This window comes from Pristiophorus japonicus, chromosome 21 (genome assembly GCF_044704955.1).
Source record: "Pristiophorus japonicus isolate sPriJap1 chromosome 21, sPriJap1.hap1, whole genome shotgun sequence".
Taxonomy (NCBI): domain Eukaryota; kingdom Metazoa; phylum Chordata; class Chondrichthyes; family Pristiophoridae; genus Pristiophorus; species Pristiophorus japonicus.
The window spans coordinates 30,769,665-30,797,574 of NC_091997.1; the positions used below are offsets into that span (position 1 = coordinate 30,769,665).

Here is a 27,910-nt window from a genome sequence, read left to right on the forward strand (position 1 = left end):
ACTGAAGTTTCATGTTCAGCCATGAACTCATTGAATGGCGGTGCAGGCTAGAAGGGCTGAATGGCCTACTCCTGCACCTATTTTCTATGTTTCTATGTTTCTATAACAGTGCGGGTTGGAAATGAGTGGTTTTGAAAGCATGCCTTTAAGACTCGGCTTTTCCCAGGGTCTGATTCGGAGTTCCGCGCATGCGCGATGACTCTGCAAAATGTACCGACTAAACTTTTGTTATCGCCCCCCCCCCCCCCCCCCCCCCCCCTGCCAGCTCTGGTGTGCAACGGCTGATTTATCGCCCCTGTCAGCTCCTCGACTGATTCTGACGAATTTCTGGGCGGGAGGCGCAAATCTTTTCAAGGCACTAAAATTATCGCCCCGCTAGGTTACCGCCCCAGATGAGGCGAGGCCGAATTTCTTCCCCCTCAGAGTGTTGAAATGAACGTGTTGCCAGGCAGCGAGCCAGGAGTGATGGGTGGGACTCTGTACTGGAGAGGACAGGGTCATGAGAATTCCGGACATTCTGGAGTAGAATCTTTTGGCTGATTTATGCCTCTGTGAAGCGCCTTGGGAGGTTTTTCTACAGCAGAGACACTGTGAAAATGCAAGTTGTTCTTGTGAAGGACGGGTGAGGGGGAGGGCAGTAACGGGAGTGCTTGAGAAATGAGTCCTTGAGGTGATTAAGATGTGGATTAGGGTTTTGGCAACGGAGAGAGGGTGGGGTGAGGGTGTAACAGAAGTGCAGAAATATCCCAGCAAGTGTCAGCCGTCAGGATCAGAGGGAAGAGGAAAAGAGGAGTCAGTAAAAGTGAAAGCACAGTGCAGTACTTTGGGCATGGCAAAACCCAGGCTGCCCAGAAACCCTGGACACTGGGGCCAGGGAGGTTCGCCTCGGCTAATGACCCAGGTAATTATCGAGCTCTTATTTATTGCAAGTGAAATTATAGCCGGTAATCAGGGCAACAAGTGTTTCCTTTCCGATTGTTTACATCTCTGATGGAAACGCAGCTGTTACAGTTTTCGTATTTGGAGCTCTGTCTGTCTGAGTGCTTCTCCAGCACTGTTCCCTTCACACAGGCCATTTAATGGGCCGCACAGGCCATTTAATGGGCCGCACAGCCCATTCGCCACACCATGCAGGCGCGGTTAATCCAATTTATGGACCGGCAGCAAGAGCGCTACATGGTCGCGCAGCTTAATGGGAGCATTGGTCCCCACCCTCCCACTCCACTCCCATTCTTCCCCCCCCCCCCGATACATCCCCCCCCCCCTCCTGCCCCACTACACCCCCCTCCCACTCTCCCCCCACCCTCCCGCTCCACTCCCGTTCTCTCCACTCCCCCCCTCCTGCCCCCCTCCTGCTACACTGCCTCTCCCCTCCCCCCCCCCCCCCCCCCCACCCAACCACCGCTCCCGCCCGCCCACTCTCTTTCCCCCCCCCGCTCCACCGCCCCTCCCCTGTGCTGCCCCCTCCTGCTCCACCCCCCTCTCCTGTTCTTCCCCCACCCCACCCGGCTCCCCTCTCCTCTCCGCCCCCTCCCCCTGCTCTCCTCTCCTCTCTGCCCCCCTCCCTAATTCTCCATCCCATCTCTTTCCACTCCCCTCCCCTCCCCACCCTCTCTCATTCTCCTTTCCTCTATTTCCTCCTCTTTCTCTTCCGTATCTGGTGCTGACTGTGAATGCAGCATTCCTCCCCTTTGGGCAGAGGCCAGGAAACGAGAATTACAAGGGCTTGCTTGACAAAGTGATGCACTGCATGCAATTGGTGAAGCTCTCCCATTGATAGTATTGTGTGAGATGGGGGAGGAGCCTGGAGTACGTTACTAAAGGAAGATTTAAACAAGGGCTGCAGTTTTTTTTATTCATGACGGTCGGTGTTTGCATTGAGTCTCTCACTTGGGTCTTAAGGACACGGGTTATCTCCCCGACAGGTACAGAGTGTGTGGGGGAAGGAGTGGGGCAGGAACAGTTGTTGACTCTGGAACCTGCACAGCTGACAGTCGAACTGTAGTTGGTTTTTAAACAGCCGGACCCGAGGTAAGATCCATGTGGGTTTTCTCCCAGTTAAGTTTTTGATCCGTGAACTTTCTCCTAGTTAAGATTTTACAAAATGATTAGCCTGCGCATGTTCCCTGCGAGATATGGGGTCGGATCAGTATGAAACTTCTTTCTGACCTGTGACAATCTCAGTCCTTGAGTCCACAGATGGGACTGCTCGTGTCCCTGTGTCAGCAAGATGTTTAGAAATGATGGCATGTAGAAACCCAGTGTGTTTATTTAATTTTTAGAGCAACTCTGAGGTATCTAGGGTGTCAGCTGTGTCTCAGTGGGCAGCACACTCACCTCGAAGTCAGATGGTTGTGGGTTCGAGCCCCACTCCAGTGACTTGAGCTCAAAAAGTCCAGGCTGACACTCCCAATGTAGTACTGAGGGAGTGCTGCACTGTTGGAGGTGCCGTTTTTCAGATGAGACGTTAAACCAAGGCCCCGTCTGCTCTCTCAGGTGGATGTAAAAGATCCCATGGCACTGTTTTTTTAAAAAAAAAAAGAGCAGGGGAGTTATCCCCGGTGTCCTCGGCCAATTTTTATCCCTCAACCAACATCACCAAAACAGATGACCCGATCATTTATTTCACTGATGTTTGTGGGAGCTTGCTATGCGCAAATTGGCTGCCGTGTTTCCCACATTACAACAGTGACGACAGTCCAAAAAGTACTTCATTGGCTGTAAAGTGCTTTGGGACGTTCCGAGGTCGCGAAAGGTGCTATATAAATGCAAGTCTTTCTATTTCTTTCCTGATTTGTGAACAAACCTTGGGCTTACTGGCAAGGAGAGATGCACGAAGATGTCCTTTGACATTGTTTCCCCAGTGACTCTGTCCGCACTGCACTGTGTGGCACCGAGTGGTCATGGGCAGTAAAGCTGTTCGCTGGTTGGGTTACTCGTTCTCTGCCAGGTCTCCGATCCTGACTCCCAGCGGGAGGCAGATCCTGGCTGACGTTCAGCGAGAGCAGGGCTGCATCTGGCTGTGACTCCTCTGCAGTTGAATTTCCTACTGTTTAGGCCTGCGCATGCAGATAGGCTGCTTGGCCGCAGTATCAGCGAGCGGCCTCCACCTCTCGCGCTGTATCCTGGCCTGCCTCGCTGCCATCGGGAGCAAGAGAGTTGGAGGGACAAACAGTAATGATATGGGGATAATTAGTGAGGGTGAAATTCGGCTGCGCCTCATCTGGGGCGGTGACCCAGGTGGGGCGGTAATTTTAGCGCCTTGAAAAAGTTTGCGTCTCCTGCCCAGAAATTCGTCAATCAGTCGAAGAGCTGACTGGCAATAAATCAGCCATTGCACACCAGAGCTGGGGGCGATAACGAAAATGCCAGCGCTAAATTTAACCGAGTCATCGCGCATGTGCGGAATTCCGATTGCGATCCCGGGAAAAGCCGAGTCTTAAAGGCGCGGCACAGTAATGCACCCATTAAAGTTTTCAAAATCACTTTTTCTCAACCCGCACTGTTATGTCTGTCTGCCGCTGCAAACTCGGAGGCTCACGCACCGTGCTGTGTGTAAATGTTGCACTGACTGACCTCCGAGGCTCACGCACCGTGCTGTGTGTAAACGTTGCACTGACTGTGACCTCGGAGGCTCACGCACCGTGCTGTGTGTAAACGTTGCACTGACTGTGACCTCGGAGGCTCACGCACCGTGCTGTGTGTAAACGTTGCACTGACTGTGACCTCGGAGGCTCACGCACCGTGCTGTGTGTAAACGTTGCACTGACTGTGACCTCGGAGGCTCACGCACCGTGCTGTGTGTAAACGTTGCACTGACTGTGACCTCGGAGGCTCACGCACCATGCTGTGTGTAAACGTTGCACTGACTGTGACCTCGGAGGCTCACGCACCGTGCTGTGTGTAAACGTTGCACTGACTGTGACCTCGGAGGCTCACGCACCGTGCTGTGTGTAAACGTTGCACTGACTGACCTCCGAGGCTCACGCACCATGCTGTGTGTAAATGTTGCACTGACTGTGACCTCGGAGGCTCACGCACTGTGCTGTGTGTAAACGTTGCACTGACTGTGACCTCGGAGGCTCACGCACCGTGCTGTGTGTAAACGTTGCACTGACTGTGACCTCGGAGGCTCACGCACCGTGCTGTGTGTAAACGTTGCACTGACTGTGACCTCCGAGGCTCACGCACCGTGCTGTGTGTAAACGTTGCACTGACTGTGACCTCGGAGGCTCACGCACCGTGCTGTGTGTAAACGTTGCACTGACTGTGACCTCGGAGGCTCACGCACCGTGCTGTGTGTAAACGTTGCACTGACTGTGACCTCGGAGGCTCACGCACCGTGCTGTGTGTAAACGTTGCACTGACTGTGACCTCGGAGGCTCACGCACCGTGCTGTGTGTAAACGTTGCACTGACTGTGACCTCGGAGGCTCACGCACCGTGCTGTGTGTAAACGTTGCACTGACTGTGACCTCGGAGGCTCACGCACCGTGCTGTGTGTAAACGTTGCACTGACTGTGACCTCCGAGGCTCACGCACCGTGCTGTGTGTAAACGTTGCACTGACTGTGACCTCCGAGGCTCACGCACCGTGCTGTGTGTAAACGTTGCACTGACTGTGACCTCGGAGGCTCACGCACCGTGCTGTGTGTAAACGTTGCACTGACTGTGACCTCCGAGGCTCACGCACCGTGCTGTGTGTAAACGTTGCACTGACTGTGACCTCCGAGGCTCACGCACCGTGCTGTGTGTAAACGTTGCACTGACTGTGACCTCGGAGGCTCACGCACCGTGCTGTGTGTAAACGTTGCACTGACTGTGACCTCGGAGGCTCACGCACCGTGCTGTGTGTAAACGTTGCACTGACTGTGACCTCGGAGGCTCACGCACCGTGCTGTGTGTAAACGTTGCACTGACTGTGACCTCGGAGGCTCACGCACCGTGCTGTGTGTAAACGTTGCACTGACTGTGACCTCCGAGGCTCACGCACCGTGCTGTGTGTAAACGTTGCACTGACTGTGACCTCCGAGGGAGGCGCTTCCTCATCCCTTGAAGTAGCCACCAGTTAACGGCTCTGCAAGCCTGCACCGACTGGCTTTTCCAGACGTTGTTCTTGGCATGCGCTCAATGAGGCTGCTGCACCGAATTTACCGACTGGGGCGCAAGCGTGGGCGTTGCACCAGGAATATGTCGGGATCGGAGCGATCGGCAGCAGCCAGGCACTACTGGTTTGCGCCCTCGGTGAGCCTCTAATGAATTTTCGGTCGGGTGCCAAACACTGCACTCCCGGTCGGTAACCTCTCGCGCTCCCATTAACCCCCTCTGGCCGCTAACTGAGCCATTAGGCAACCGAAAATGTGTTTGTTTTTAAAAAACTGGTAAGTTATTGATGAACAAATAATGTTGTGAGGAATCTCTGTGGCGTGGGACAATATTCCATTGCATTTTTGTACAGACCTATTACGATCATAATCACCCAAACTCGTTCATTTTTTTAAGAAAAACAGCATCTGATCTGAAATAAATTGGAAGAATCTAGAGTGTGATTAACTGTAAGGTTATAAATATCAATCAAGACAACAGGTGCGAGAGAGTTACGAATTTCACTGACAAGTTGAACTGTTTGCCTGGGTGATAATATAATAAGGGGGCCCAATTGAAGCTGAACTTCTGTTGTGGGCACTGAGGAACAGGAGGAGGCCATTCAGCCTCTCTAGCTTGTTCAATGAGATTGTGGCTGGCCTGTATTGAACCCCATTTACCCGCTTGCAAGTTAAGCTGTGCCATTTCAGCTATCTTCATCTAGAATACCCTGTTCGAACATGAGATGAAGTAATGTTTTATAACGAGCCTCTTTAATTAACTTGTAATTTTGCATTTGAGATGCGAATTTCTCTCATTACGGCATCCCAGGAGTCTTCTTGTCAGTCAGCTATACTCCACTGTGATATAACGAAGGTCTCACAAACATCAATCAGTCCACTTCCCTCCCTCTTCTGTCATTAAGGCTCATTTGGTTTGATTGCAAAGCAGAATAAAGATTAGAAAATGTAATCAAGGGGTTCAAATGTTCATAAAGTACTTAAATTTTGCTCCTGCGTTTGTCATCTGAACCCGTTGATTAAATGTAAACCTTTTTACTCATTTCTAACCACAACCTAACTGTATATCAGTGAGATAGCAATCAATAGGAAATGGTTTAGTGTGATATTATACTAACAGTCGGTTCAGTGTGATCTTATACTAATGGGGTTTAGTGTGATATTAGGGGGTAATATATTAGCATGGATAGAGGTTTGGCTAACTAACAGAGAGTCAGGAGAAATGGTTCATTCTCGGGTTGGCAATCAGTAACTAGTGGGGTGCCACAGGGATCATTGCTGGGACCCCAACTATTTACAATCTATATTAATGACTTGGAAGAAGGGACTGAGTGTAACATAGCCAAGTTTGCTGACGATACAAAGCTGGGAGGAAAAGCAATGTGTGAGGAGGACACAAAAAATCTGCAAAAGGACATTGACAGGCTAAGTGAGTGGGCAAAAATTTGGCAGATGGAGTATAAATGTTGGAAGGTGTGAGGTTATGCATTTTGGCAGAAAAAAATCGAAGAGCGAGTTATTATTTAAATGGAGAAAAATTGAAAAGTGCTGCAGTACAGTGGGACTTGGGGGTCCTGGTGCATGAAACACAAAAGGTTAGTATGCAAGTACAACAAGTGATAAGGAAAGCCAATGGTATCTTGGCCTTTAATGCAAAGGGGATGGAGTATAAAAGCAGGGTATTAGTGAGGTCACACCTGGAATACTGCATGCAGTTTTGGTTTCCATATTTACGAAAGGATATACTTGCCTTGGAGGCAGTTCAGAGAAGGTTCACTAGGTTGATTCCGGGGATGAGGGGGTTGACTTATGAGGAAAGGTTGAGTAGGTTGGGCCTCTACTCATTGGAATTCAGAAGAATGAGAGGTGATCTTATCGAAACGTATAAGACCATGAGGGGGCTTGACAAGGTGGATGCAGAGAGGATGTTTCCACTGATGGGGGAGACTAGAACTAGAGGGCATGATCTTAGAATAAGGGGTCGCCCATTTAAAACAGAGATGAGGAGAAATTTCTTCTGAGGGTTGTAAATCTGTGGAATTCGCTGCCTCAGAGAACTGTGGAAGCTGGGACATTGAATACATTTAAGACAGAGATGGACAGTTTCTTAACAGATAAGAGAATAAGGAGTTATGGGGAGTGGGCAAGGAAATGGACCTGAGTCTATGATCAACTCAGCCATGATCGTATTAAATGGCAGAACAGGCTCGAGGGGCCGTATGGCCGACTCCTGCTCCTATTTCTTATGTTATATTCTTGTTATAATAACACAACGGTTCAGTGTGATATTATACTAAGACAGTTTAGTGAGAGATTGTACTAATTTCTCCTCAAGAACCACTTTTGGGAACACTGTAACACGCGGCACCATTGAGTGACGGGCCGCAGGGCTGTGATTTTCCTTGTGGTGGGCTCCTGATTTCCATCTCGCCTCCTGAGTCGAGCCATTGATCGAATGTCCGAGTTTATTTTAAAGGCAGTGGGAAAGTAGACCTAAGATGCTCTGTTTAATAGGACAGTTTTCTCTTGCTGGACTGGCCGGACCACTGTTCGTGCTGTCGCATGATGAGAGCTCGAGAAGGAGAGATGCCAACACTGAGTCACTGCTGACCTTCGACAGGCCGTGACTCGAGGCCCAGAATTTCATCAGGTCTGTGGGAAGGGCCACAGATTAGTAAATGAGGCTGAAATGACCCTGGGATGTATTATGAATCTTACTGCTGTACAGTCAAGAGTTAGAAAGATGCTTAAATGCATTCCTGGATTTATGACGTAGGTAATGTGCTAGAGAATGTACCCCCCCCACCCAACGTACAATGTCAGCAGTTATTGCACCCAAGGTCCGTGAGTCTGTAACTATTCAATATCTTAATTAATTGGTAATAGTTCTATTCTGGGTGAGGGAGAAGGGAGGTGAGAACCAAAAAGACTTGCATTTATATAGCGCCTTTCACGACCCCCGAACGTCTCAAAGCACTTTACAGCCAATGAAGTACTCTTGGAGTGCAGTCACTGTTGTAATGTGGGAAATGCGGCAGCCAATTTGCGCACAGCAAGCTCCCACAAACAGCAATGTGATAATGACTAGATAATGTGTTTTTTGCTATGTTGATTTAAGGGATAAATATTGGCCTCAGGACACCGGGGATAACTCCCCTGCTCTTCTTCAAAATACTGCCGTGGGATCTTTTACATTCGCCTGAGAAATGGAGGCCACGTCTGCCTAACGTCTCATCCGACAGTGCAGCACTCCCTCAGCACTGCACTGGGAGTGTCAGCGTAGATTTTTGTGCTCAAGTCCCTGGAGTGGGATTTGAACCCACAACCTTCTGACTCAAGAGGCGAGTGTGCTGCCCACTGAGCCACGGCTGACAACCAGCGGGGAAGATAGGGACATTTATCTTTTAACGCAGCGAGTTGTTGCGACCTAGAAGGGCGGTGGAAGCAGATTCAACAGTAACTTGCAAAAAGGAATTGGACTTGTACTTGAAAAGGTAAAAAAAAATTGCGGGCCATGGGGAGAGGAGCAGGGGAGAGTGGGACTAATCGCTTTGCTCTTTCAAAGAGCTGGCACAGACACGATGGGCCGAATGGCCTCCTTCTCTGCTGTAATGTTCTATGACTCCAAACTCCCTCTACTACATCCCAACAATGTGCTTGAATTCCCCCCGCCCCCCCCCCCCGCCAAGCTAAGTTGTGCTCCATAATGTGCTGCTGTGAGGTTTCCATTATTTTGCTGTTTATTTGATCTGTGTCTCATGTCCAGTAACCGGGCTGTACTGTCCCCAAACTCACTTTGTGTACGTAAACCCCTTTACAGCCAACAAGGAGAGGAGACTTCCACCTCATCAACCCGGAAAAGCGCACAAAGGTGAGTGAGATTCTTCCAGAAAATGTCTATCGGAATGCCTTGGCCTGGAAGTGCAAACGGAAACAGCATTTGGACCCCCGTCAAAGGGGTGGGGGGGGGGGGGGCATGTGATCCAGTCCCCAAGGGTTCCCCGCCGTTCCATTCCACCTGTCGCTGATGCGAGCGTTTCCTAGTCAGACCCCTGCGGAGGGCAAACGGTGGCATTGTCCACTGTCCCGTGAACCTCCACTGGCCCATTACAACAACCATTGGCATTTATATAGGCGCCCTCAACGTAATAAAAACATACCTAGACTCTTCACAGGAGCAATTATCAACAAAAGTTGACGCCAAGCCACTTAAGGAGATATTGGGACAGGTGACCAAAAGCTTGGTCAAAGAGGACAAAAAGGAGCGTCTTAAAGGAGAAAAGAGAGGCTGAGAGGTTTAGGAAGGGAGTTCCAGAGCTTGGGGCCCAGGTAGCCGAAGGCACGGCCACCGATGCTTGAGTGATTATAATCAGGGATGCTCAGGAGGACAGAATTGGAGGAGCGCAGAGATCTCGGGGGTGGGGGGTTGTGGGGCTGGAGGAGATTACACAGATAGAAGGGGCGAGACCACGGGGGGTTTGTAAACGAGGATGAAAATTTTATAACTGAGGCTTTTAAGGACCGGGAGCCAATGAAGTTCAGCGAGCACAGGGGGCAGGGTGATGGGGGCGAATTAGGACATGGGCAGCAGAGCTTTGGAAGAGCTTCAAGTTTACGGAGGGCAGAAGGCAGGTGGACAGGGGAGCATTGGAATAATTAACAAAGGTAATTTGGTGATCACCTTGGGGATCAGTGAGGGACCTTGGGGATCAACGAGCGACATTGGCGATGAGGGAGTGACGAAGGAATTGAATGTAATATCTCCAAGTTTACAGATGACACTAAGCTGGGTGGCAGTGTGAGCTGTGAGGAGGATGCTAAGAGGCTGCAGGGTGACTTGGACAGGTTAGGTGAGTGGGCAAATGTATGGCAGATGCAGTATAATGTACATAAATGTGAGGTTATCCACTTTGGTGGCAAAAACAGGAAGGCAGAATATTATCTGAATGGTGGCAGATTAGGAAAACGGGAGATGCAGTGAGACCTGGGTGTCATGGTGCATCAGTCATTGAAAGTTAGCATGTAGGTACAGCAGGCGGTGAAGAAGGCAAATGGCATGTTCGCCTTCATAGCGAGAGGATTTGACTATAGAAGCAGGGAGGTCTTGCTGCAGTTGTACAGGGCCTTGGTGAGGCCACACCTTGAATATTGTGTTCAGTTTTGATCTCCTAATCTGAGGAAGGACATTCTTGCTATTGAGGGAGTGCAGCGAAGGTTCACCAGACTGATTCCCGGGATGGCAGGACTGACATATGAAGAAAGACTGGATCGACTAGGCTTATATTCACTGGAATTTAGAAGAATGAGAGGGGATCTCATAGAAACATATTAAATTCTGATGGGATTAGACAGGTTAGATGTGGGAAGAATGTTCCCAATGTTGGGAAGTCCAGAACCAGGGATCACAGTCTAAGGATAAGGGGTAAGCCATTTAGGACTGAGATGAGGAGAAACTTCTTCACTCAGAGTTGTTAACCTGTGGAATTCTCTAGTTCATTAGATATATTCAGAAGGGAGTTAGATGTGACCCTTATGGCTAAAGGGATCAAGGAGTATGGCGACAAAAGCAGGAATGGGATACTGAAGTTGCATGATCAGCCATGATCATGTTGAATGGTGGTGCAGGCTCGAAGGGCCGAATGGCTGCCTCCTGCACCTACTTATATGTTTCTATGTTACCGTGGCGATGAGGGAGGGACCTGGGCGATCTGAGAAGGACCTGTCCCCTCAGCCCCTCCCCCGACACACCGAGAGCCAAGAGCTGCAGGTCAGCATTCGCTTTAAGTAATTGCAGAAAGTCATGGAATCGAAGAATGAAGGACAGTTATTATTCTGACACCCGAGCGTTCGCTCGGGAAAGTGTAGGCAGCTGATGAACTGAAAAATGCCCGAGAATGACTTGGTCCCATAAATATCCCTGCGATGGGAAGTTTCTGGCTGGGTTCCTCGCGGTATCATGTGTCAGTAATCATCAGTTACTCTTGTTGAACTGTTGACGGGTTCTGACAGTCCAATAAAAGTCCATCGTGCTGGTGGAGGGAGCTGGGTAAGGAGCAGCAAGCCCCGGTAGATGGTGAGATGAGCTTGGCTTTATTCACGGAAAGGATGGGGATTCGCGGGTGGGAAGGGGATTTGGAAGAGTGAGTGAACCCAGGCAAATACTTAGCTGTGGCGAAAGGGTTCAAATCCCTGGGGGGTTAAAGTGAGAAAGTTACAGGTATAAAGGGAAGCTGAGAAAAACGTTCCACCCAAAGCGAGGGAGAGTTGTAGAAGGGACGGACGTAGATATGGACCGTATTAACATGTTCCTCCAGAAAGAAAGGATTGAAAGATTTGGAGAGAAGGTGAATGGGTGAGACCGGGAGCCCTCGAAGCTCTGTCTGGGAACTGTGCAGGATTGGAACATCAGTGATACAGTAAAGGAATTGTAGAACACACCACTGACCATCCTCCAAGCAGTGATTCAGCTCCTCCATTAGCAGGGTTGTTAATAAATCTTCGAAGGACAGTCATTATTTTGGGTCACTCCCATTACATTCTTCGACCCATGGCATAGTTCCATAAACCTCCCTGCTCAATCGCTGCCATCTCCCAATACCCCATCTCCTACCCAACCCCCGTGACACTCCTTGGCATCACGTTCTGGGTTGTGTTGTGTTGGCTGCCATTGACCGCCCTCGCTCGTGGTTTATTTCCTGCTTGAACCGGGTAATTCATGTTTGAAAATGTCAGAAATCACTGATGGCTACCTGAGAATCGCTGATCTTTGATACGGTGTCACATAGTTTGCGATGAAACATTTCAGTTCCTCCTTCAGCAGAGTGTGTACATACTTGCGTGTCTGTGCCCGTGTGCATATATGCGTGTGTGTCTGTACACGTGTGCCCATGTGCGTGTGTGTCTGTACGCGTGTGCAAGTGTGTATGTACATGTGTGTGCATGTATGTCTTTAGTACAGACATATTAATAAATGAATATCAGTGCAATTCATGAAGGGTAATTTTTTGATTTTGAAAAGCATGTAGATTACTGAAGTAATAATGAGAGAGGTTGTAATGATCCCTAAAAGTTCTTACGACAATATTATCAAAATGTTGGGGATTAAATTGGCGCACCACGCAGAGTCACAGCGCACAGAGTCATAGGGTCACAACGCGTAGGGTCACAGGGTCAAGGGGCATAGGGGCACAGGGTCACAGAGTCACACTGCGCAGAGTCACGGGGTCATAGGGTCACACCGTGCAGGGTCACACCGTGCAAGGTCACAGGGTCACAGTGCACAGGGACACGCAGTGCACGGACACCCAGAGGCGCCATGGCGCACACTGCACCGCGCTCGGACATGCTCGGCGCGGGATTATGCTGTGCGCGGTCACTGCCGCTGGACCTCCACATGTCCTTCTCTTCGCAGTGAAATTTTAATGAGCACAAAAATTCACCTCCCTCTTACCCAAAAAAGAAGCTAAAACCACACATTCCTCAGCCTGCGTCAGAGCACTTGCAAGAGCAAGGAGGCGGCCTGTTAATAATGACATGTTTCAGGGACTGGGTGGTTCAGTGGATTCATTGCAGCCCTTTCATCTCGGGCACTTGGCTCTGGATCCAGTTCTGACTCCCTCCACCCTCTGTAAGGGTCTCGCATGGGATGGTTCCTGAGCAGTTTCAAGCCAATTCCTCGTGGGGCAAGAGTCTGCAGAGTTTGCAAGCATGCAAGCCGTGAAATCGGTGCTGTTGCTTTGAGGTTAAAACTAGGAGAGGTGCTTTACATGCGAGTGAGGATTGGAGGTGGCACTGAAAGCATGCTCCCTGGGCAGCCTGTTCCTTTCACTAATGCTCGCTGCAAGATCCGAGCGTGATTGATGCCGATACTGGAAGCGGGAGGGAGGACGAGAGAGCGAAGCCACCAGTTGAGATGGAAGACGCTGCCAGGGCCGTGGTGTGAGGACATCTCAACGCCATCTGTCCTGTCCATCTGGGCTGCTCGTCTCCCCGCCTCCAGCTTCTGAGCCAAGCTGCTATGTGAGACTGCAATCGAAGGCAGGTGTGCTGTGAGGAGAGCTCGCGCCCCATTAACAGGGATCCACGGAGAATGCGTTAGTTCTGCATGTGGGAAGTGTTTCTGTACACACACACACACACACACACACACACACACACACACACACACACACACATAATATATATATATATATTGTCATGTGTGTACTTACTGTCAGTCCCACTTTTGCACAGCGCAGCCACTTTTGGCAGCCTGTGCCGAGTCTATTTTGATGATCCTTCTTTCTAGTGTTGATCACTATCTGCAGAACTCAAACCAGATGCCTCAAAGCATCGGCAGGCAGCGTGGCACAAGACATGGGGGTTTGCCCTTGTGCCCTCCTGCCTCCGCCCACCAGAGATATGTTGATGCAAATCTGAAAACCACAGAGTAAACACCTTGTATGGTTTTATTTTTAAGCTTGCAATCCAGAAATGCCTGCATTTCCAACAATCCAACACTGTATCCTCTGGCATCACTGCATCCGGTCACAACAACACCCCTTGCCACCGTGTGAAGACACACAAATCCCTTTTGGAGCCACACGCTTAACCTTTGACAATGTGACTTCAACCCTGATGCTGACACTGTCAGCTGTGGCTCAGTGGGCAGCACACTCGCCTCTGAGTCAGAAGGTTGTAGGTTCAAGTCCCACGCCAGGGACTTGATCTCATAAATCCAGGCTGACACTCCCAGTGCAGTGCTGAGGGAGTGCTGCACTGTTGGAGGTGTCGTCTTTCGGATGAGACGTTAAACTGAGGCCCTGTCTGCTCTCTCAGATGGACATAAAAGATCCATTGGCACTATTTCGAAGAAGAGCAGCGGAGTTATCCCTGGTGTCCTGGCCAATATTTATCCCTCAATCAACATCACAAACACAGATTATCTGGTCATTATCACATTGCTGCTTGTGGGAGCTTGCTGTGCGCAATTTGGTTGCTGCATTTCCCACATTACAACAGTGACTACACTCGTTGGCTGTAAAGTGCTTTGAGACATCCAGTGGTCGTGAAAGGTGCTATATAAATGCAAGTCTTTTTTATCATTTCTAAGCTTATATTCTCCAGAACGTAGTTTTCTGAGATTTACTCAACACCAGAGCTGCAGCGACAACTTTGATCAGCGATGAGCCATGGTCCCCACCCTTGGAATCACGCGACACATCTTGCTTGTCGTGCTATTTTAAGTCTCTTTTCCACCAGCCACTCCTGGCTAATTCATCAGGTGCAGGTCACTGGGAGCCTTTTCCTTTTTAACTTATCAGAGGGGATTGGATTTTTCAGTCAACATGGAAAATCCTGGAGTGGTTTGAGAAATAGGAAGCTTTCCATTGGAAAATCCTGCTGCATTCTTTCTGTAAGTGCCACCCGCCTAGTGTGTTTTTCCGTTAAATAGAGGGTGGGCCTTTAACACAGGATGAGATACTGATGAGAGCTTTTTAATATTTCTCTCCAATTCTCTCCCCATTCTCTCTTCAGGGAGCTGCCTCTTGTTGGGGCACTTTGGCCCTCCAAGGGGCAATTCCAGACAGTGAGTGGCTGCAGGCTATTCGGCAGTGGGGAGCATCACAAACCAGGCCCGAGCCTGTCCTTGCCTGATGTCCGCACATCTGCAGAAGGAATGACTGGGTAGTGATCAGGAGCAGGAACCCTGGTTAATGTTTTCCTCCTTTCTAACCCTGTTAATCCTCTGCCATTGACCTGAGAGACGAGAGATCATTAGTCCATGGTTACACAGCAATGGCGTCCAGCCCCGTGAATTTACAATCACGTTGAGACCTGATGGTAGCTTAAGGGACCAACAAAAGTTTGAATCTCAGACACCACTGGATACAAAAGGTCTCCTGCCTTATATCCATGGCTCAGTGGGTAACACTCTTGCCTCAGAGTCAGAAGGTTGTGGGTTCAAGTCTCACTCCAGAGACTTGAGCACATAAATCTAGGCTGACACTCCCAGTGCAGTGTTGCACTGTTGGAGGTGCCGTCTTTCGGGTGAGGCGTTAAAACGAGGCCCTGTCTGTTCTCTCAGATGAACGTAAAAGATCCCATGGCACTATTTTGAAGATGAGCAGGGGAGTTATCCTCAGTGTCCTGGCCAATATTTAACAGTGTAACTATTTGTACTGCACTTTTCCTGACCCGCCCCCTGTCAATCTCCATCACCCACCCTCCCCCCCCCTCCCCCCGCCCCGTCCCGTCCCGGCCCGAATCATTCCCTCCATGTGGTGCCGAGAAGCAGACCTGAGGCTCCGACTCTCCCCCGACGCCTCCGATAGTGGCGGCAGGTGTTGGAGTGGATGCTATCCAGAAGTCACGAAACTGTCACAATTCACTTCATACCCAATAAACCTGTTAACAATCCGTACACAATGCCTGCCCCATCTAGAGGGACTGGGGTAAGGTACTTGGGCTGGCCCTTGCTGTCTTCTAGGGAGCTCTGTCCTCTGTCACTTCAGGAAGTCAAAGTGGATCTTGTTACAATTTGCAAAGTCAGTGAGACCTTGGGATGGGCGGGTCCAGTTACACAGTCCTGTAAAACTTCAGGGTGGGTCTTATCCTCCAAGGTGACCAATCATAGACAAAGGGTGGAGCATGTTGGCCAACTTTCCAGTGCAAATAAACACATCCAATATTTAATCCCTCAATCAACATAACAAAATAAAACAGATTATCTGGTCATTATCACGTTGCTGTTTGTGGGAGCTTGCTGTGCACAAATTGGCTGCCTCGTTTCCCACATTACAGCAGTCCAAATGTACTTCATTGGCTGTAAAATGCTTTGAGATGTCTGGTGGTCGTGAAAGGCGCTATATAAATCCAAGTCTTTCTTTTTTCCTTTTCTATAACAAGAACTGGACGAAGTACAGTGACTGAACCAGGGTCTTGTACAGATCCCACACCGTGTCCTTGTTTGTATATTCGCTGCATCATGTCCAACAGCAGCGTCCTTTGGCCTGTTATTTGTACAGTTGACCGTGCAGCTGCCAGTGTCGAGGCACTCTACACTTATTCAATGTAGCACGCCTCGACATGTCTGCCGGGACAGTAATAGGCCAAACTGTGGTAAAACCACAAGCAGCTCACCATCCTGAAATTCCCTGTTACAATCGAAGTAACCGCTCCATTATTAGTTCTTAGTCCCAGTGTGAGCCACTGCTCCATGTTCTGGCACCGTCAAAGCTTTCAAAAGATCAGTACCCCGGTCTCAAACAAGGGAATATGATGAGGAGCTTAAAGACTTGCATTTCTATAGCGCCTTTCACGACCACTGGATGCTCCAAAGCACTTTACAGCCAATGAAGTACTTTTGGAGTGTAGCCACTAACACAATGTATGAAAGAAGGCAGCCAATTTGTGCACAGCAAGCTCCCAAAACAGCAATGTGATAATGGCCAGATAATCTGTTTTTGTTAGTTTGGTTGTGGGATAAACATTGGCCCAAGGACACTGGGGATAACTCCCCTGCACTTCTTTGAAATATTGCCATGGGACCTTTTACAGCCATCTTAGAGAACAGACGGGACCTCGGTTTAACGTCTCATCTGAAAGACAGCACCTCCGACAGTGCGGCACTCCCTCAGCACTGCACTGGGAGTGTCAGCCTAGATTTTTGTGCTCCAGTCTCTGGAGTGGATCTTGACCCCACAACCTTCTAGGCTCTGAGTGCTACCAACTGAGCCATAGCTGATACTGATGGAATGCAATACCCCCACCGACACCTGGGAGTCCCTGTCCAAAGACTGCCCTAAGTGGAGGAGGTGCATCGGGAGGGCGCTGAGCACCTCGTGTCTCGTCGCCGAGAGCGTGCAGAAAGCAAGCGCAGACAGCGGAAGGAGCGTGCGGCAAACCAGACTCCCCACCCACCCTTTCCTTCAACCACTGTCTGTCCCACCTGTGGCAGAGACTGTAATTCCCGTGTTGGACTGTACAGCCACCTGAGAACTCACTGTTAGAGTGGAAGCAACTCTTCCTCAATTTAGAGGGACTGTCTATGATTATGATGATGACGATGAGCTGATACTGGGAAATTCCTTCCTTTTTAACTTCGGGTTCTCCGATGTTTGACTGCCTCACAGCCAGTTAGTCAGCCTTGAAGTGCGACCATTGTTATTAGGTAGGCAAATGCAGCAATCAGTCCACACGCATCAAGGCCCGACAAACAGCAAACGGCATGAATTCCCAACGAAGCTGTTTTTGCTGGTGTTGGGTGAGAGATAGCTGGTGCTCAGCACAGCAGGGGATGTCTGAGGTTCAAGTAACGCCATCTTCACCTACACCTGGCCAAGCTTTGATTTAATGTCTCAAATACAAAGGGCCCAGATAGAGTGGATGGGACGGACCTGTTTCTCTTGGCAGGGGGATCAATAGCCAGGGGGCATAGATTTAAAGTAATTGGTAGGAGGTTTAGAGGGGAGTTGAGAAATTCTTCACCCAGTGGGTGGTGGGGATCTGAAACTCACTGCCTGAAAGGGTGGTAGAGGTGGAGGCAGAAACTCTCACCACATTTTAAAACGTACTGGGATGCGCACTTGAAGTGCCGTAACCTACAAGGCTATGGACCGAGAGCTGGAAAGTGGGATGAGGCTGAATAGCTCTTTGTCGGCCGGCGGGGATACGATGGGCCGAATGGCCTCCTACCATGCTGTAAATTCTTTGATTCTATGATTTTACTACGTTGAAGGCGCTATATAGATATGTGTTTTTGAAAATGAGCTTTCATTCTCAGACCCTGGCATTGTGAGTTTTGTTGCCTCTGTTTCACTCAGTGGGTGTGTGACTTGTGTTGCAACAGCACATTTGTGGTCATTTTTAGGGGGAAACCAAAACTGGGGGCATAAATTTCAGATAGTTACTAATAATCCAATAAAGAATTCTGGAGAAACTTCTTTATCCAGAGAGCGGTGCGAATGTGGAACTTGCCGACAGAATGTTGTGCAGGCTGTGAATGTTCCTGTGACAGAGGGGCCTTGTTGTGTTGGTCTCCCGGCCGGAGAGCTAGACTGTGTGAGAAGGAAGTGAATATCTTCAGAGCGAAACCAATTGAAACGTCGTCATTCTCTTCGATTCTAAATACGCCTAATGAAAAGACACTTGTTTATGCTAATTAGTATAGTACTGGTTAACAGAATATTTGCATATCAAACAAGTGGTTTAGCTGTTAAATGAACTGTGAATGGAGCGGATTTGTGCAAACAGCATTTAATTGGCTCTTTCACTCCCTCAGTGATGAGTGAAAGCGTTTCTAAGCTGATACGCAAGATAATGGAAGGGTTCGACGTTACCGAGCTGCCCCTGGGCAGTTCGTTTCTCGGCCCGCATCACAATGGCTCGGATTCTGCGGTGGGCAACCACGGCAGACTGTCAGCGCTCCCTGTCGTTACCCCTTTGAAACTGACGGCAACTTCAGGATGTGGCGCGTATGCACGCATCTAAACCTGGAAATCCTCAAGCTGGGCTCAGTCATTCACTGACTGAGGTCCAACACCACCTCCAGTGCGCCAGCGCAGCCTTCGGTCGTCTGAGGAAGACAGCATTCGAAGACCAGGCCCTCAAATCTGGCACCACGCTTGTGGTCTACAGGACTGCAGTGATACCCGCCCTCCTGTATGGGTCAGAGACGTGGACCCTATACAGTAGACACTTCAAAGTGCTGAGGAAATACCACCAGCAATGTCTCCAAGATCCTGCAAATCCCCTGGGAGGACAGACGCACCAACGTTAGCGTCCTCGATCAGGCCAACATCCCCAGCATCGAAGCACTGACCACACTCAACCAGCTCCATTGGGCGGGCCACATCGTCTGCATGCCCGACACAAGACTCCCAAAGCAAGCGCTCTACTCAGAACTCTTACATGGCAAGCGAGACCCAGGTGGGCAGAGGAAACATTTCAAGGACACCCTCAAAGCCTCCTTGATAAAGTGCAACACCCCCACCGACACCTGGGAGCCCCTGGCCAAAGACCGCCCTAAGTGGAGGAAGAGCATCCGGGAGGGCGCTGAGCACCTCGAGTCTCATCGCCGAGAGCATGCACAAACCAAGCGCAGACAGCGGAAGGCGCGTGCGGCAAACCAGACTTCCCACCCCTTCAACCACTGTCTGTCCCACCTGTGACAGAGACTGTAATTCCTGAATTGGACGGTGCCGTCACCTGAGAACTCACTTTTTTAGAGTGGAAGCAAGTCATCCTCGATTCTGAAGGACTACCTATGATGATGATGATGATGATGCTGATGCTGCATTCTGCAACCCTCCCCATAGTCCGCAATTAGTGTAATCTGTGAAATCAGGGAAACTGACAAAATCTTGGGCTTTTTGCAGGCAGCCGTGGCTCAGTGGGCAGCGCTCTCGCCTCAGAGTCAGAAGGTTGTGGGTTCAAGTCCCACTCCAGGGACATGAGCACAAAAAAACTCTAGACTGACACTCCAGTGCAGTGCTGAGGGAGTGCTGCACTGTCGGAGGTGTCACCTTTCAGATGAAATGTTAAACCGAGGCCCCGTCTGCTCTCTCAGGTGGATGTAAAAGATCCCATGGCACTATTTTGAAGAAGAGCAGGGGAGTTATTTCCAGTGTTCTGGGGCCAATATTTATCTCTCGATCAACATAACAAAAAACAGATTATCTTGTCATTGTTTGTGGAAGCTTACTGTGCGCAAATTGGCTGCTGCATTTCCTACATTACAACAGTGACTACACTCCACAAATTACTTTTAGCAATATTCCTGAGATTTTCTTTAAGAGCCTCTCTGCCACGAGCTGATATTGCAGTGTTGCTCCATTTCCTTCACCTGCAGGGTGCGCAGTGCCTCTCGGTGGCTGAGATCCCACCGACTGTCCACCCTGAACACAGACCAAGAGGGGGAGGAGGAAGATGGGCCAGGGTCAAAGCAAGGGCAGGTCAGAAGACCTACCCACCCTTCCTAGAGCAAGATTGGTAAAACAGAACAACATAGAGCGCCTTTAATGTAGCAAAACAAAATTTGACCCCAAGCCACATGAGATATTGGGACAGGTGACCAAAAGCTTGGTCAAAGAGGTAGATTTTCAGCAGTGTCTTGAAGAAGGTGAGAGGCGGAGAGGTTTCGGGAGAGAGTTGGTAGCTGAAGGCACGGCCGCCAAATTGGGGGTGTTTAAGAGGCCAGAATTGGAGGAGCACAGCGATCTCGGGTTGTGGGGCTGGAGGAGTTTACAGAGAAAGGGAGGGGTGAGGCCATGGAGGGATTTGAAAACAAACCACTATTTTCTCTCTCAAATCGTGAGCAATTGCATGGGAGGGGTTTGTATATTTATGGACAAGTCTTTCATGTAGCAAGCACATCCTGTAAGTGTCGCACATACTTCCTGTAACACCGTTCCTGTCACACTGTTGACACCACCCCATGTTGTAAAACAGCCTATTCACAGTGAGCAATATTATGGTAGATCTCATGTATAAAATTGGCTATTGTGCAGACGAGAGGCAAACTAAACTGATGAGCGTTTCTTGGCTGGGATCCCAAGATTACCAGGGACAAACAAATGCTAGCAGTTACTCTATGCAAACCACTTGTGGGTCCCGTTTTATGTAGTCCATGTCCGTTCCTCCTGCTCAGCATTCCCCCATTTCAGCAACCAGTGTCCATGTACTGAGGGGACAACAAATTGCCATCCGACTTTAATTGGTAGCCAACAGTGATACTCCTCTCTCCACGTTGCAAGATCTTCAGTCCGACAGAGGAGGTTTACTGCTGTAACATGCGCACCAGTGAGTCTACTCACAGATTGGTAGAGCTGTTGCATTGTGAGTGGCTTAGCCAGTCACATGATGTTCACAAGACTCAATAAAACCCCGGCCAATTGGGTCCAGGTCATCCACGATGAGGTATGCAGTTGTGAGCCTGGTGGATGAACTGGTAATGTGTAGTGTGATTGTTAAACCTTTGTTAATAAACAAACTAGTTCTTAATAGCAATGCGTTGCTATGAATTCTTAAGCGAGGAACCCATGATGCACATACCCTGCATCTGCTGTGGACAATACGGAAGAGCAACAACAGCTGGTGATCTGTGTCCTTTTGTGCCGACTGAGCTGCAGAATAAAAGTAATAGCTGATAATTACAACAGTTTACGTTTTTCTTTTCCTTTTTCTTTATAATTATAAAAAACCCTCGGTGGAGGGTCAAGGCTCAGATACAGACATAAAAGAAAGACTTGCATTTATATAGCGCCTTTCACGACTACTGGATGACTTTACAGCCAATGAAATACATTTTGAAATGTAGTCACTGTTGTAATGTGGGAAATGTGGCAGCCAATTTGCGCACAGCAAGCTCCCACAAACAGCAATGTGATAATGACCAGATAATCTCTTTTTTTTTTTATTATGTTGATTGAGGGATAAATATTGGCCCAGGACATCAGGGATAACTCCCCTGCTCTTCTTCGAAATAGTGCCGCGGTATCCTTTATACCCACCTGAGAGGGCCTAAGTTTAATGTCTCATCCAATAGACGGCACCTCCAAAAGTGCAGCACTCCCTCAGCACTGCATTGGAATGTCAGCCTAGATTTTTGTGCTCAAGTCCCTGGAGTGGGACTTGAACCCACAGACTTCTGACTCCAAGACGAGTGTGGTACCCACTGAGCCACAGCTGACACATGGGAAGTGATGGCTGATAAGGGACCATGAGGCCCATCAATGCTCGACCTCCCCAGCGGACCAAAGGGTGTCCAACCTCTGGCCTTCGGGCCAGGTGCAGGCCCTGGCCTCTGGCAGTCTGCTGCTCTCCCAACTCTTGGCAGCTCAGTCCTGTTTGCAATTCTACGTCTTTGTGAGTGGTTTGCATTGTGTGGTCCTGGACAATGTAGAAAGGGCTGCCCTTAGCTCTGCTGCCCCATCTCGTGACTGAAACCCAAATCTGAACACCAAGATCTGCTCTTCTCCGGAACCGGTGTAAAGTGAAAATTAATAGGAGAGAACAAATTGTAATCTGGCTTTACTTTGAAGCCAACAGGAGGAGGCCATTCAGCCCCTCGAGCCTGTTCCACTGCCATGCCATGAGATCATGGCTGATCTGTGACCTGATCCCATATACCCGCCTTTGCCCCATAACCCTTAATATCTTTGGCAAACAAAAAGCTCAATTAAAATTAACAATTGACCTTGCATCAATTGCTGTTTGCGGAAGAGAGCTCCAATCTTCTACCACCCGTGAAGCAAACACATTGCACTCAGGAACGTGTGCAGTCCCATTGTAAAGGCATTGTTGAGTACCCTGTATAATGTATTTGCTTCATGGGTTCTTTGCTTAAGAATCCATAGCAACACATTGCTATTAAGAACTAGTTGGTTTATTAACAAAGGTTTAACAATCACACGACACATTACCAGTTCATTCACCAGGCTCACAACTGCATACCTCATCGTGGATGACCTAGACCCAACTGACTGGGGTTTTATTGAGTCTTGTGAACATCATGTTACTGGCAAAGCCACTCACAATGCAACAGCTCTACAACTATTTTAGACCTTGGACCTTTTCGCTTGTGAGGCGAACGTGATAACCACTACACTACGTAAACTGTGAGCATACTCACAGGTGCATACATGGCTGGATAGCTCTTTGCCGGCCGGCATGGACACGATGGGTCGAATGGCCTCCTTCCGTGCTATAAATTTCTATTACACTTTCCTTACCACATCCACTTACTGTTAGAGCGACCTCCTGCCCTCTGGGTAAATAAATAATTCCTGTCTTCTAACCTGGTCCTCTCTTCATAATATGACTACCCATTTTTAGTACCTCATCAAAATCTATTCAATCCAATTCATTTTGTAATCCCCCTGAGCTTACATTTCTCCTAAGTGAATATCCCTAACTCCTCATAACTAAATTATCGAAGTTGATGTATCATCCTTGCTCTCTCCCCTCTGCACCCTCTCTACAGTCTCCGTATCCATCAGCAGAAGGGGGGCTAGAGCTGGACACATTACTCCGAGTGCTACTCAGCCAGTGCCTCATATTACCCAAGTTTAGAGCTCTTGCATTTGTACTTTATTACATAAGAATTAGGAGCAGGTGTCGGCCATTTGGCCTCTTGAGCCTGCTCCGCTTCAATTAGATCATGGCTGATCTTCTACCTCAACACTTTCCTGCACTATCCCCATATCCCTCGATTTCCTTAATATCTAAAACTCTATCGATCTCTGTGTTGAATCTACTCAAAGACTGAGCCTCCACAGTCCTTTGGGGTAGAGAATTCCAAAGATTCACCACCCTCTGAGTGAAGAAATTTCTCCTCATCTCAGTCCCAAATGGCCGACCCCTTATTCTGAGACTATGACCCCTGGTTCTAGACAGGGGAAACATCCTCCCTGCATGTACCCTGTCAAGCCCTGTAAGAATGTTGTATGTTTCAATGAGATCGACTCTCATTCTTCTAAACTCCAGAGAATATCGGCCTAGTCTACTCAATCTCTCCTCATATTACTCGAGCAGTATTTTCAATAACCCTATCTGTTTACCGCCTATTGCTCTGAACCTTTGATCAGTGTCTGCCCCCACGACGTGTTCCTGCTCTGATGGTTTCGATGGGCACCCATGCAGAGAACTGATTGGCCTTCAGTTGCATAAACATAACGCAACACATCCCTACATGAAATAACATCTGACATTCATGAGCTCGTTCACTTAGCTTGTCTAAACCTGCTTACTCTCAATCCATGCGTATACTTTTATATCATCTGCTAATCTAATAGTTTTATTAATGATCATCTCTAAGTATATTAAAAATCTATAGTTACTGTTAACTACTTGTCCGCACTTTCAATGGTTCTTGCCTAATGCTGTAACTACGCCCCCCCCCTTCCCCTAAATGGATGCACCACGGAATTTATAATGGGGATATAAAAATAAGGACAGAATGCATGACTTTAAAATGCGGATTGACTAGTGTCTGCACTCCCTGGTCCGACTCTCGCTCGCCCTCTAGCCCTGCTTCACCTGAAGGCCACAGCTAATCTTGGCTCCCCATGTCCAACACCACAGAGAATTGGCTCGCCTTGAATAAAGAAAGAAAGACTTGCATTTATATACTGCCTTTCACGACCGCCGGATGTCCCAAAGTGCTTTTCAGACAATCAAGTAGTTTGAAGCATGGTCACTGTTGTAATGTGGGGAACGCGGCAGCCAATTTGCGCACAGCAAGCTCCCACAAACAGCCATGTGATAATGACCAGATAATCTGTTTTTGTTATGTTGATTGAGGGATAAATATTGGCCCCAGGACACCGGGAATAACTCCCCTGCTCTTCTTTGAAATAGTGCCATGGGATCTTTTACATCCACCTGAGAGAGCAGACGGGGCCTCGGTTTAACGTCTCATCTGAAAGACGGCACCTCCGACAGTGCAGCACTCCCTCAGCACCGCACTGGAGTGTCAGCCTAGATTTAGAGATTGATTTAAATTATTTTTTGTTGGAAGTAGCAGGAAAGATGCAACTGCTCTTCCGTTAAGTGCTTGTGACAGTCACCTTGCTCTTTCAAAAGAGGCACTTAACTAAGACCCTCTCACTAAGTACCCCTCAATTTATGTCTACACACAATCCTTGCCTGCCGTACATTTTTCTCTTGTTTTGATTATCGTTTTTCTCAGTAAAGAAAGACTGAACAGGCTGGGTCTCTTTTCTCCAGAAGAGAGACGGCTGAGGGGTAAAATGATGAAGGGGTTTGATAGAGTAGACAGACAGACAGAGAGAAAGAGTGTTTTGACTTATGCGGAATCCAGAACTAGGATCAATAAATATAAGATAGTCACCAATAAATCCAATAAGGAATTCAGGAGAAACTTCTTTACCCAGAGAGTGGTGAGAATGTGGAACTCGCTACCACAGGGAGTGGTTGAGGTGAATAGTATCGATGCATTTAAGGGGAGGCTGGACAAGCATATGGGGGAGAAGGGAATAGAGGGTTATGCTGATAGAGTTAGATGAGGAAAGACGGGAGAAGGCTCGAATGGAGCATAAACGCTGGCATGGTTCTGTGCTGTAAATTCTAAGTAATTCTATGAAAATGTCTTCGTTGCATGAACAGTAATTGTAGGATGGCAGGAGATAAAGCTGAATAGATAAGAAGTTGTGTCAGCAGATTCTACATCACAATTTTTAACTGGTTGATAATTGGTATTCCAATTTTGAAAAAAATAAAAAAAGATTTGTCATGCCTCTTGCATGTGAATGAGAGCATTTCACGGGCAACTAAATACGTTGCACTGCAGTGACTGTTATGTGCCTAATGTGGCAGCCATATTGCACAGGAAGTTATGATGAAGCTTTATAAAACACTGGTTCGGCCGCAACTGGAGTATTGTGTCCAATTCTGGGCACCGCACTTTAGGAAGGATGTGAAGGCCCGAGAGAGGGTGCAGAAAAAATCTACGAGAATGATTCCAGGGATGAGGGACTTCAGTTACACGGATAGACTGGGGAAGCTGGGGTTGTTCTCTTTAGAGCAGAGAAGGTTGAGAGGAGATTTGATAGAGGGGTTCAAAATCATGTGGGGTCTGGACAGAGTGGATCGAGAGAAATTGTTCCCATTGGCGGAAGGGTCGAGAACCAGAGGACACAGATTTCAGGTGATTGGCAGAAGAACCAAAGGCGACATTAAGAAAAACAATTTTCTGCAGCGAGTGGTTAGGATCTGGAATGCGCTGCCTGAGAGAGTGGTGGAGGCAGACTCAATTGTGGCTTTCAAAAGGGAATTGGATAAGTATCTGAAGCAAAAAAAATTGCAGGGCTATGGGGAAAGGGCGGGGAAGTGGAACTGGCTGAGGTGCTCTTGCAGAGAGCCGGCACGGGCTTAACGGGCCAAATGGCCCCCTCCTGTGCTGTAACCGTTCTATGGTTGTATGAGTCCATGATTCATAGCAAGATCTCTCAAGTACCAATGAGATGAGGTTAGTTGATCAGTTTTTGATGACATTGTTTGAAGGAAGAAGAATCGCCGGGACACTAAGAGAAATCCCCAGATAGTGGCACATGATCGTTACCTTGCACCTAAACCAGTGGAAGAGTCCGACAGGAGTCCATTTTAATGCCAATGTGAAGAACAACACCTCCGACATTGCAACACGGAGTGTCGGCCAAGGTTATGTGACAAAGTGCAGGAGTGGGATTTGAACTCTCAACGTCATCCATCTTCAGCCAGAAGTGCCGAGTGGATGATCCATATCGGCCTCCTCCTGAGGTCCCCACCATCACAGAAGCCAGTTTTCAGCCAATTCGATTCACTCCACATGATATCAAGAAATGGCTGAGTGCACTGGATACAGCAAAGGCTATGGGCCCTGACAACATCCTGGCTATCGTGCTGAAGACTTGTGCTCCAGGACTAGCTGCACCTCTAGCTAAACTGTTCCAGTACAACTACAACACTAGCATCTACCTGACAATGTGGAAAATTGCCCAGGTATGTCATGTCCACAAAAGGCAGGACAAATCCAATTCAGCCAATTACTGCCCCATCGGTCTATTCTCAACCATCAGCAAAGTGATGGAAGGTGTTGTCGACAGTGCTATCAAGCAGCACTTACTCACCAATAACCTGCTCACCAATGCTCAGTTTGGGTTCTGCCAGGACCACTCGGCTCCAGACCTCATTACAGCCTTAATCTAAACTTGGACAAAAGAGCTGAATTCCAGAGGTGAGGTGAGAGTGACTGCCCTTGACATCAAGGCAGCATTTGACCGAGTGTAGCATCAAGGAGCCTTAGTATAACTGATGTCAATGGGAATCCGGGGAAAAACTCTCCACTGGCTGGAGTCATACCTAGCGCAAAGGAAGATGTTGTGGTGTATGTAGCACGCAAATCACTGACTCCATACGGTCTGGTGTTAATCTAACTGCTGTGACCTTCATCCTTTATTGAACAACCTCAGAGTGCCTCTCAGGTGTGGTGGTCAGCCTTTTATATTGCCCGTTGCAGGTACTTCCAGGTTTCCCACCACAGTGCCCTCTGTGGTGTACCATTGTGCTTATATTACATTTAAGGTATCAGGACGATACACACATCAATACATAACATCTCACTTCCCCCCCCAGTCCCGAAGACGATGCCAGGAATCTCGATCTTGTTTGTCCAACGGAAGGCAGGTAGGCATAGACAGCGCATTAGTATGGTACATGTTATCTGGTACATTAGCTAGTTATTGATTGGTAACGGATCCCTGATTTCCTTGTTAGCTCTTATCATTAATTGTACTTCATATCCATTATTTTACACACATACAGTGGCCATTCAGCATTAAAATATTAATTCTTATTATAAATCCGCCATCTCACATTAACATAGCTCATTCATTTTAGACTTGCTCTGCCTTACAGAAGTCCTTTGTGGGGACCACCACATGGTAAGGCCCTTTTAAGACTCCCGGGTGTATTTCCTTTTTAAGGCGCCATCTTTGATGCAGGAGGATTCCATGAGGATTCTCCTTGGGCGCCACCATCTTTGACGCTCTGCTGCTCTGGACACGAGGCCGCCGCCATCTTGCTCTCCGCCGCTCCGGATGCCCTCCGCCGCCGCAGCCTCCACTCCCCTCCGCTGCCACCTGACTTGCCGCCTCTCCTGCGGCCGTCGTCGTCGCTTCTCCGGCGGCCTCCCCTGCGGCCGTCATGGCCGCCGACCTCCAGCTGCTGCCGCCGCCCGACTCTCCCTCTGCGTGGGCCCCTCCGATCCACCGGCCATCCTGGATCCCTCGCACGCCGCACGCAGCGCCCTGCCGGCTCACCCCCCCCC

The 27,910-nt window shown here is 48.8% G+C and overlaps 1 protein-coding gene across 1 annotated transcript in view; it reads left to right on the forward strand.

The window, feature by feature from the left end:
• Positions 1–27,910, forward strand: part of LOC139233892 (SRC kinase signaling inhibitor 1-like) — a 363,645-nt gene that overhangs the window by 134,209 nt on the left and 201,526 nt on the right. The window contains exon 3 of the mRNA XM_070864537.1: positions 8,924–8,974. Coding sequence (XP_070720638.1) covers positions 8,924–8,974 — 51 coding nt within the window. The remainder of the gene's footprint in view (positions 1–8,923; positions 8,975–27,910) is intronic.